We start from the raw sequence: 12,128 nt of genomic DNA, 5'->3' as shown, positions 1-12,128 counted from the left end.
TTGTCTGACAATTTAAGCTTTGGCTCATACCTCCAGTAGTTCCTAAAATCTCGTCATTTCTCCAGTTTAACATTTTTGTTGCAATATTTGTATAAATAACCCTTCATCCTCACCTTCTGATGCTTATTTTCTCCTCGTTTTGCACGAGCTACATGATAGAAAAGTCAGGAACATGGCCACTCACTCAAATTCTTAGGACAGTTACCTGCTCTATTAATATGTAGGTTCAATCATACATTACATGGACTTTGTTGTATGGAGCTGGCAGGGTGTAATGTGTTTTATGTCCGATCCAACTGATTCGGACTTTCACGTTCTCACATCCAGCTCATCCGGGTAATGTCTTAGATAATTTCTGGTTTGCAGTGCCTGCGTGAAAGGGGGCGTAAGAATGAAAATGTCTTTTTTGCTTTTTTGCTGGAATCTGTTTCCAGCCATATGCAGAACAACATGCAGTTTTTGAGTATTTCTAGAGCTGTATCCAACCAAAGAAAATCTTGTTTGACTGAAATTCTACCTACTCTTTAGCCATCAGACCAAAAGTCTGCCATTACCTCTAGATTAACTAAATAACCGCCGTGCACTGAATGCATTCTACCTGGTAGCGTTGTGTGTCTACCAAATTGCTTCTTTTTCTGTCACACGACTCCACATTAACACTTGGTCAGGGCAGAGGACAAATACAAGTGTTGAAAAGAACAAATGTAGCTTGAACATGAGAAAATGTGAGACAGGTGTACATATGCATACCTGCCTCCCTAACCTACCATGAGGTCAGGGAGCAAAGAGAGGCAGCACACCAAAAAAACTCATGTCTAATCTCTCTCTTTATTATTGAACTGCATCTGCCAAGTTGTCAGTCAGAGATGTCTCACTCTGTCCCAACTTCGGCTCCTGATGGAGTCGTGAATATTGACTGAGAAAGCTTCACACTACGATTTCAAAGTTTGATAGCTTTTCAAGCCTCCGCTCTATTTGAAGCAGAGGTGTTAGCGCCAAGTGTGGTAATCGCAGAAATGGCCTTTTTCTGTCTCTCGCTCTTTGTTGATGCAGCTTTGATCAGAAGTACTGAGCCACTTCAGATCTCGACTTTTATATAAGATGCATTCTGATGCAGACTAAATCACACATGTGGAAAGTCTGATAAGATTAACCCTTTTATGTCCATAGCTCACAGTTTGGATGTGTCCAGGTCATGGTTGTGCCTTTGTGTTGTCTCAAATCCAAATGCCATTGTGACCAGTGGTGGAATGTAACCAAGTACATTTACTCAAGGACTGCAAGAGTTTTAAAAAAATGGGTTTTTTTTTCATAAATTCAATTAACAAACAGTTTATACAAGTTCAACTGTAACAATTAGTTGATTGATCAGTTTTTTAATAATTGTATTATTTTTTCTTTTCTTGATAATTTGACGGTTATTGGGGGGTGTTTGTTTATTTATTTTTTTACATTTTGTTTTTTTAAATAATGCTGACCTAATAATTTTGACTTTTTTGAGTGTTTCTTTATTTTTTATATCATTTTGAGGGTTAGTATTTTTAGGGTTTTTATCATTTGGAATCTGCTGGTGTTTTTTTTTAATGTTTTTTCTGACACTTGATTTTTTTGGGGGGGTTTTTTTGTTTTTTTTTGAGGATTATTTTAAGTGTTTTTACTGTTATCATTTTAAGGTTTTGGCATATTTTGATTGTTTCTTAAGTTTTTTCTGCATTGGGTACTTTTAATACCTTTAATTAATTTAATTATACCTAAGTATATTTTTCTAATTACTTATTTTTTTTACACAGGACTTTTATTTTAACAGAGTATTTTCGCCATGTGGTATTTGTACTTAAGTAAAGAATCTGAATAATCCGTCCACCACTGATTGTGACCAAGGCACCTCCCCTTGTGAATGTCATTCATTCAGCCTCAGCCTCACTGGATGAATGGCCAACCTGGTTACCATGGCAATGATAGTCATTGGTGCCCTTCCTCTGTCCAGAGTCGTTATAGAGCAAAAGACAGATATAACGCTGCATGGAAGCTCTGTACAGCACTCCCATTTTGATTTGTGGTATATTGCTTGTTTTTGCTTGAAATCCCTGAGCCCTGATAATCTCCAGCCCTGATATTTGCATACCACTGCTCTACTAACACTCCTGTTTTTGCCCTTTCACTTCAGCTGCACCTCAGTTTGTCATCCGCCCAAGGGACCAAATCGTGGCTCAAGGCCGCACTGCCACCTTCCCGTGTGAAACCAAAGGAAACCCTCAGCCTGCTGTGTTCTGGCAGAAGGAGGGCAGTCAGGTAAGAGCAAACAATCTCACATAATCCAGTTTGTAGTGAACATTTTATCTCTTTTATTGCTTTTTTGTATTATTTCTTACACATGGAAATATATTGCTCTCCTAGTCAGCAGCTTTTGTTATCTGCTGTGTGTCTTGTGTTATCAACACTCAGTGCTTTGTTTGGATTCCTGGCTGTATGCACAATTGCTGAGTACTTCTGATTCTCCTGCCCTACACGCACATACACACAGCAGTGCAAACTGCACTATCTGTCATCAGTATCTTTACTACAGACACAGATACACCTTTGTTCTCGGGAGCAGCCAAACGACAGTGTGCCTGGCAAAGTGCTAATCGGTTTCCCGTGACCCTGCACTGATAAGAGCGATACTATCCCTCACTCAAGCAGATAACCCATTCAAATACCTGGGTGTCCTCACGACGCTCAACAACAGTGCCAATTAGGAGCCTGTTGGGGCTTGTAGATGAGCCAGAGATATGATTCAGCTCTGGCTAAGGTTCAAACACACACACACGTAGCCTGCGGGCCAACAATTACAGCAAAGTTCTCTTAAAAAGGGTGAACAGAAGTGAGACACATGCTTACAGGCTCACACAAACATTTGGTGTAATGCTCACCCACTTTACCTCTCACCAATGTGCGACCTAAAGTTTATGACTCAGTTGCACTGAGTAATGTTGTTCAGATAGAGCAGATTTATATCTGATGTGTGTTTCACGTTGTCATTAAAGCTGAGTATTTTGAAATGAATATACCACAAACACTTTTGAACAAGCAGTTGCACGCCATGTTTATCGATGTATGTACCTCACCCACACTGATGTTTAAAAAGTATGAAGGTATTTGTTGAGAGGACAAATTAAAGCTAATTCAATAATTAAATGGCAGAAAGGTCCTTTTCTCGTACTTGAGGATAATGGAGTGTCTCATGCACTAGAGATGCGTAGAGCCTAATTTAAAAAAACAACATAATTTGTTGCATTTAAGTGATTAGGTGTAATTAAATCCAGCGAATGTATTTGCAGGTTAACTTTGAAGATCAGAAGAAAAAAGAAATATATATAAAAATATAAAGCTGGGATAAAGTGGCTGCATAGCTAATACAGAGGTATTCAGTCCTCTCATCCTGTGTATTTACTTTTAAAGATAAAAGATTAATTACGCCTTCCCCTACTCTAAAGATGATTATATTCAGCAGCTCCTATGGGCAGTGTTTGTGCGGTCAAGAAAAACCTGGAAAAGTCCCACAATTTGCAGTTTCCAGGCCTGGAAAAGTTTTGGAAAACTAGACATACACTGATTTTTTTGGAAAAGTCATGTAATATTTGTTTCACAAAACTGTATAATCGCATGATGTGTTCAAGGACTGTCAGAAATTTGAAAACCCAAAAATCATTTTTGTTTTTGCAGTTTCTGGCTGTGATAAATGGTTTAATTTTTGTTGATTTTCAGAGAAAACATGCCACAAGGCAAATTTTATTAAATATTGCCAATTTTATTCTTTTAAAAAACATTTCAGAAAATTAAAAAATCACCAAATTTTTGAAGAATTAATTTTTTCTTAAAAATAAACCCAAATAAATTTAAAGAAAAAGAAATCACCAAAATCTTTCCAATCCAAAATCGCTCAACATTTTAAAGAAAAAAAATCGACACAAAATACAGCCATTTAAAGTTATATGCCCCTCCCTGTAGCCAAAAAATACCCATAAAGACTTACCCAGTGCTTAAAAATTATTTGACATGCCTCCCCCTTTTTGTACCACCCCTCCTCTCTAAATATGCAAATCTAATTCTGTTCTGAATTAATTACTGAAAATAATATAAAGAATTTATTATATAGTAATGAAAAAGAACCACTTAGGAGCATGTTTGTCTCAGAGTCTGGTCTTTAAAATGTGCCTCAAAGTCATGGAAAAGTCATGGTAAAAATGTGTATGAACCCTGTATGAGGTGATCTCTGTGGGTAAAAGAGCAGCTCAAAACTACTGTGAAATTGAAGCAGAAAGAAAAGTAGTCATGAAGCCAATAAGAGCAAAAGTTGCCTTCATAACAGTGGAGCCTCTGGCTTGGCATAAGAATAAGTATGAAACCAAGTCATCAAACTGTATACATGTTGGGAACTTTGTGAGGTTGGTTAACCAAGTGAGAGATGAATACTGTAGCTGTAATAGTCTGTGTGAGTGTGCACAGTGTATGTGTGAGTTCGGCAGTGGCGTGTGTGTGAGTGTTTTGTAATATTTCCAGGTTGTACCGATTCCATGTTCTCACTAATTGGCTGTTTGTACCTCTTCCTGCAGAATTTGCTCTTTCCCAACCAACCCCAGCAGCCCAACAGTCGCTTCTCGGTGTCACCCAGCGGAGACCTCACCATCTCATCTGTGCAGCGGGGAGATGCTGGTTACTATATCTGCCAGGCCCTGACCGTTGCAGGCAGCATCCTCGCCAAGGCTCAACTGGAGGTCACAGATGGTGAGGGAAAACCAACGCGTAACTTCCTCCATGCCAGCACACTGCAGCACACGAGCACACGCCTTAGCACAACTGCAAAAGCTGATGCATGTAAACACAAATGAACTTTAAATATGCATGTTTGATTCTCTCCCACATGCATTTAGATGCTATTCAAAAAGCAAATTAATATCCGTATTTATACAGGTTTTGTCATTGTTTAACTGCAACACATTTCTTGCCTTGCTGAATTGATATGGGAATTAAGACGTTTGAAAGCACAACTGATTATTGTTTTGTTATTCCACGTGCAGAAACACATTCAGCTCCAGTTTGAGAGATGTCAGTATGGCCATGACCTCTAGCTACCGTGTTTTTGCAGCACGCTCTTTGTTTCATTTTTTTTCATGACACAATTTAATTAACATTTTCTACTTTTCCTTTTGGAAAGGAAATAAAACATTGCCCTTGAGTTCCCTCAAGTTTAATCAGCGTTTTGTGCGAGTGGGCGAGGTGCGCGCGCGCGTGTGTGTGTGTGTGTGTGTGTGTGTGTGTTTGTGTGTGTGTGTGCGCGTGCGCATGTGTGTGTTAGGGAGGCAGTGAGAGCAAGAGAAACAGAGAAAGAGAGAGCGGACATGATTGAGTGAGTTAGTGACAATGGTTTTCTGTTGAATGAATGATGTGGTCCTGTGAGGTGTGGGAGCATCTAATCTGCTCAGCTGATGTGATGACAAGATCGACGGCCACCCATATGTCTGTTGAAGTACCTGCTAGCAGAAAGATTAAAAGTACTATAGGAACACTTTTTTTCAACACATTATCTGAAGTAGTAATACTTCTTTTGCACATACACAATTGCTATGTCCTTGAATTGCCTGGAATAATATATCATCACATTTTAAAGCCAAATTCTCTGACTTATCCACAGTAAACCATTTCAAGTATTATAGTAAATGTTAGCTCAAAGGGTGTTAGGCAGGTCCAAAAGAAAAGGAGGGAGAGGAGGGAAGAGCACAGGAGGGCCAGGGTGAGGTCATGGCCACACCTGCCGCAGTCTCCTTGTGATTTACTGCCCCACGCTCCGACAACAGTCTGTGGAGTTCAAGGAAATCTGTAATGAGAAATTCCTGATCCAGAGATCCAAGGCCTTAGTGGAGCCTCGCCTCCTCCCTCTGTCACCCCTACATGCCATCAACACATACATCATATGCATCAAATCCCTGGATGTAGCACTGTCTAATGCTTGTGCACCAAGAATGTTACTAATTACTATTCTTCCTAACATTTCAATGACAGTGTAAACTTAGACTATTTTTTTAATTCAATCATAAGGTTAAACATTGTCTGAAAGAATACTCTGTTATTATAAGTCATTTAAAATCATTAACTAAATCATATTTTATTGATGCTGAAAGATGGGGCTTTATGCATTATGCAATATCAACATTAAAATAAACCATCTGTTAGTCACCGAGTGAGAAAATTTGCATTGTACATCATCCTACAGAACATTACAACTCACTAAATGAAAGCTAATAAATTATGTTTATTGAAAATAATATGCTCTAGAAAAATAAATCTTAAGGAAACTTGCCTGATTATTACATCAGTTTTTTTGGTTGGGTGAACACAAATGCATAAAATAATAACAATTTTAACCAAATTGTATTTTTGGAGCCAGTAAGCAAGAGTAGCAATGTTTAAATGACTAGTCAACTAATTGCACAAATCCATACTGTTCACCAGTTTCTATCAACAATCATATATATATAGGGGCATATATAGGAGGACCCACTCCCTGCATAGATTTAAATGGCTCATTCTAAGTTACTGAACACACGGCAGTTCTTATTTTCAGGTTATTAGACACTAAAGAAAACACACGTCTGGTACGATATTCCATTTCTGCCAATATATCTCCCTAAATCCTACACACTGGACCTTTAACAACGTGGATGCACAACATAATTCAGGCTATTTAGTAGTGAAACAAAACACTGTAATCAAGTTAAAAGGTTGGTGTAAATATTTTTTGGTGAAAGCAATAGCAGACAGAATAATACATAATAGCATAATGAGTCCCTGGCTTGCAGCAGATGCTTTGAATCATCTCTTGGCTTCCTTTGTGATTTACGTTATCACTTTTTTTTTTATTCACATGATTGTATTTTCCCTGATATAAACATTACAGAAGACGAAAACAATAAGTGAAATATCATAACTGAAATGGATGTGTGACATTTGGCCTATGGTAGATAATGTATCAGGTTTTTCTTTCTCTGTCCTCAGTGACCCAAAGCGAGGGGTGACCACAACATAGTATCATACTTGGAAGCACTTCCTTTTGTCAGATGTTGCTGCTGGAGTGAAAATAGGGGTGAAAACGAGGGTGTGATAATGTGTTGAAAGGTTACTGAGGTAGACTCAGTAATTAGCCCCTGCAGGTCTGACATCATTAATCCATACCTTCTAATTAATGTGGGCTCTGTGATGCCAGGGGGACTCCACATTATTCATCTCTAAATATATAAACTGCCTGTATGCTGGAGTGCTAGCTCTCTCTGAGATCACCTCTGACATACCCACTATTTCATTGAAGGAAGCCACAGGCCTTTTTGGCACATTAAAACAAATGAAATTCACCACAGCATTAACATTCATCCAATGTGAAACTGGAACAAGCTGTAAATCATCTTTTTTGATTATTTGATGTTAGGATGTAGATGCTATTCTTCACTCTGTTTACACGTCACACAAGTAACATGAGGCAGTTTCAGTTGCATTTGAAATTTACCTTTCACTGTGCCCCATGCTTCACATAATGAAGTATTTATCTGAACCACACTGAGTCAATAGGCAAGAGTCTCACCGCTAAACTGTACCACAGAGTCTAGAGTAGTGTGTAAAAATAAGGCTACCCGGGCAGTAACTGGAAACTTCTTAGCATCCCTCTGCCACATCAATGAAACTAGAAAGCACTACTCAGCTGTTCTTTCTCTGCTTCCTGGAAATACAGGATATGGTCATTGTTCTGTGGTGCAATTACAAGACCTGCAGAGAAAATAGTCCACTTTATGATAGATACCCACATCCACCTCCAGTGCATTTTATTATCAATGCTGTCATTCAGTTTATTTTCACACACGGTCACCTTGTGTGAAAGCCAATTTCCATCTGAACTTTCGAGTGATATGGATAATATGTTTTTGTCTTTGTATCACAGTACTCACAGACAGGCCGCCACCCATCATTCGCCAAGGCCCATCCAATCAGACGCTCGGGGTGGACAGTGTGGCGCTGTTGAAGTGCCAGGCATCAGGAGACCCCATCCCCTCCATCAGCTGGCTGAAGGATGGGATCAGTCTGCTGGGGAAGGATGCTCGAATGTCTCTGCAGGAGTTGGGCAGTCTGCAGATCAAAAACGTCAAGGTAAATGACTTCATTGGTCTTTTTTTATGCGTAATGAAGGACTCATCGATTTGTGCTACAGTGCCAATATGTGTTGTGGCAGCTTTGTCTATAAATAGAGTGGCCCATGGATTGTTTTTTCAAAATATCCTATATGACGCCCACCTCATATAGTGCTAGTTAACAAACAGATAAGCAAGCGCTGCCGCTTTCAGGAGTGGTGGAAAGTTAGATACTTTTTCAGTGAAAGATGAAACAGTTGCGCTTTTCTAATTTGTATGTGTGTTTTTTTAGTAACCCATATTGTGCAAGAAGCAGCAGCACCTACATTTTTCACAAACTTCTCTCGTTTTGAATTCCTTCAGTGTTCATTGTTAAGGAGGTTTTTACTGGGAGCCGTATTATCTGCAGAGGTCTTCCTCTCAAAAAAAAAACTGACTCAATAATTTAAAAAAACAAAAATGGTAATTAAAACAGTTTCACATTACAAATCGGTGTTTCTCTGCTGTTGTTCAGAGTGTTGGAGACGGCCCGAGAGCCCTGCACCTGCTAATGCGTGCTCACCTTTTTTCTCTGATATTTTAAGATCCAGATGTTCAGGAGGTTTTAACAGTGAGCCGAATGATCTGCAGAAGTATCTCCCTCTCAAAATAGTCTGGATTTAAACTAATTAAAACACAGAAAAAAAGAAGTTTTGTGTTAAATTCTGAAGGGTTGCTAACTACAGTGGCATACAAAAATGCAAATGGCCCTATTTAAAACCATTGTTTGGTTTGTCCATTCTGGGCTACTGTACAAACATGTCGGTACAACACGGTGGCCTCTGTAGACAAGTACTCGCTTCCCTATGCGGATGTAAATGACTCATTCTAAGACAATAATAACACGATTCTTATTTTCAGGTGATTATACACAAAAAAACATACTTATTATACTCCATTTTTGCCAGTATATCCCCCTAAATCCTACACATTGGACCTTTAAGATGTTCGTACATTTATATGCATGTGTATGGTCATGCTTACAACATTTGTAGAATTCAGCAGCACATGGCTTAAGCATGACTTGTAGGAACACGGTACCATGATGCCTTAAAGAGATGAATAGGCAGCATTGATTTTTTTTTTTTTTTTCTAATTGTTTGATAGTATCACTTAGTGAGCTCGGGCCGGGCTCAGCTGTGCAGCACAGGATGGACTCCAGCTGTAGCATAAAAACATGCATGCACTTATAGATACGCACACACGTGTACACACGTTCCCATTCAGAGTAGATTAAATTTAAAAAGCTCACGTCTTTCTTTCTCCACTCAGTGGCCTCAGTGGAATATCTATTACGCTTGACAAAGCTGCCGACCACTGACATGTTATTTAATAAATGGAAGGAAGGCACAGGGACAAAAACCAACAAACAACCAAAGTTCCCTGAGAGGGATGGAGAGACAAGCCAGCTGTCATCGGTCCAGGGGGTTTCAGCAGCCCACCCTAAATTAATTAGCCCTGCTTTGTTGTGGTCGGCAAGACAGTGGGGAAATAAGGAGGGGGAGTGGGGAAGTGATGGAAGGGTGGTGAGTAGAAAATGGAATTCATTAGGAAATTAGCGTCAGCACTTTGAGGCACTCACAAATGACACACAATTTGGCCAGCTCAAGGCTAGCTCATGAAGTCGCCCCATCACTTTTCATTGCTCCAGCAATAGGAAGATAACATGCATTCTGTCACTGCTCCTGCTCTCAGGAAGCGGGGAATTAAATGGCACTAAAAGTGTTATTAGTGGTGTCATAAAGTGCTATATGGATGGTGTAAGTGTGTTTATTTTTATACACAAATACATGTGTGTCTTTACATCAGCTTTCAGACTCTGGGATCTACACATGCGTGGCCACCAGCTCCAGCGGTGAAACATCATGGAGTGCTTTCTTGGAGGTCAAAGGTACAAGATGATTCCATGTATTTCATTAACAGAGAGATAAGAAGTCAACTTGTCAGCGTTTTTTACAGAGAAAGTGTTTTTTTTCCTCCTATCTCCTTGTCTCCAATCAGAATCAGGTGGAGTGATGGTCATGAAGAACCATGATGAAAATGAGCTTCCAGGTCCTCCATCTAAACCTCAGGTCACTGATGTCACCAAAAACAGTGTGTCTTTGTCCTGGCAGCCTGGGATGGTGGGAGCATCACCGGTCTCCTCTTATGTCATTGAGGCATTCAGGTTTGTTTCTTTTAAATTGTATATAATATTAAACCCTCACTCATTATTTAAAGCCAGGGTAGGTAAAATCTGGAAGAGGCAAAAAAGCCAGAATTTCAAAAACACACCTTCCACCTGCAGTTCTTCCCTGTCCTTTCTGCCCCAAGCTCCTCCCACCAGAAGAATGCGGGAAAATGCATGCGCATCATACAGTAACCCTTTGTGTCTCATACACTGATGTGTGAAATCTTATTTCATTGTGCAGTTGCACACAGCAAATTCTCTCAAACCCTCATTTCCCCATCTTTCTCCCTCTGTTTATGAGAACAAAACTTAGACAAGAATTAGCAAGCTAACGTAAGCCACCCCACCGTCCCTCCGCTGTGGACTGCTGCCGCAGGAGGAGACGGACCTTGTATTGGCTGTAGCAGCTTGAGTTTTGTTAGCTCCAGCCCCCTAGCACTGGGTGTTACAGCTGGCTGCTGGCCAGCAGTAGTCCTGCAGTCAAACCTGTGTAACGTCAGCAACAGAAAGTTTGCTGATCTGGCAAGGAGGCGACGCTGTGGGTTAGTGCTGGCTAGAGTCGTGTTGCTGCGGTTACTGAGCGGGGGTCAGTCACTGAATCTGGTACCAGCTCTCCTCCCAGTGAGGTGGTCTGTATAAAGATGTTGTCAAACGTCACACTTAACTAACGGCACAGCTTTTACCACCACCCTTCCCAGCTCAGAGGCGAGACCACTCTGTCCCCCCTTTCTTCAATTGTACACTATAAACAGATTGGCAAGGCAGCATAACATTGTGATATCTATATCATACATCATATATATATGATTTAAGGCTCTAGCTAATGTTAACTACATAAACATGAGCATAAGGCCGTAGCTGTGAGCCTTTAGCTCTGGTTAGCAGAAGACTAAACTATTAGCAACATATTGTCTCCATCTCTGAAACACTGATTTTGACTCATGTTTTATTATGTTTATTGTCAGACTCTTTTGTTGACTTTTTGAGAAGTCTATGGCATAGCTACTTTTTCTGCAGTGCTCTCCGCTATTGAATCAGGCTTTCACCGAAGGGACGTGCACTTGTATATGCATTTGTAGAACGGCCAAGAGGAACACCCTCTCTCTGAAATAACCTGTGATAGGCCAAAATCTCTTTTCATTGCATAGACTTTCTAAAGCCTAAAAGAAAGCCAGAAGGAGGAAGTCTAGATTTCTCTCAGACCACTTGATTTATAATATGCTCAAGGTTTATTATGGGATTTTTGCCCAATGATGCCCACATTAAACTGCCTACCCCAGCTTCGATAGCTGTGATATTCTAAGAATTGCAGGCATAAATATGTTGTAAATAATGACAAAAATAATGTCAAACCACTTCTTTCTCTTGCATTACAGTCAGTCAGTGAGCAACAGCTGGCAGACAGTAGCAGATCACGTCAAAACAACCCAGTATACCGTCAAAGGTCTCCGTCCCAACACCATCTACCTGTTCATGGTCCGAGCAGTCAACAGCCAGGGCCTGAGTGATCCGAGCCCCATGTCTGACCCTGTCAGGACACAAGGTACTTTACATAACAGTTTGTTGTATTTGAAATTTTGAAAAGAGTTTGTTTTCTTTACACTGTTTATTTAATACATGAAGGAGTTATTTCTGAACCTGTCATAATCACTTTCAATGATGGTATATAGTTCTTCTCTGGGAATAAAATGTCTGTTTCTACTACTATGGGAAGGTCACTGTGCCTTCAGAGCGTGATACTTATCAGTCCCTCTCAGCAATCT

The 12,128-nt window shown here is 40.0% G+C and overlaps 1 protein-coding gene across 2 annotated transcripts in view; it reads left to right on the top strand.

Moving 5' to 3' along the window:
- The window catches only part of robo2 (roundabout, axon guidance receptor, homolog 2 (Drosophila)), a 350,439-nt gene that overhangs the window by 284,312 nt on the left and 53,999 nt on the right, over positions 1-12,128 (top strand). For both annotated transcript variants that reach the window (XM_042486274.1, XM_042486273.1), the window contains exons 8-13: positions 2,168-2,292; positions 4,596-4,767; positions 7,970-8,175; positions 10,005-10,086; positions 10,197-10,362; positions 11,742-11,908. In XM_042486274.1, coding sequence (XP_042342208.1) covers positions 2,168-2,292; positions 4,596-4,767; positions 7,970-8,175; positions 10,005-10,086; positions 10,197-10,362; positions 11,742-11,908 — 918 coding nt within the window. The remainder of the gene's footprint in view (positions 1-2,167; positions 2,293-4,595; positions 4,768-7,969; positions 8,176-10,004; positions 10,087-10,196; positions 10,363-11,741; positions 11,909-12,128) is intronic.

Source organism: Plectropomus leopardus, chromosome 5 (assembly GCF_008729295.1).
Source record: "Plectropomus leopardus isolate mb chromosome 5, YSFRI_Pleo_2.0, whole genome shotgun sequence".
Lineage (NCBI taxonomy): Eukaryota > Metazoa > Chordata > Actinopteri > Perciformes > Serranidae > Plectropomus > Plectropomus leopardus.
The sequence above is the reverse complement of the archived record's forward strand: the minus strand, read 5'-3'. Positions and strand labels throughout refer to the sequence as shown.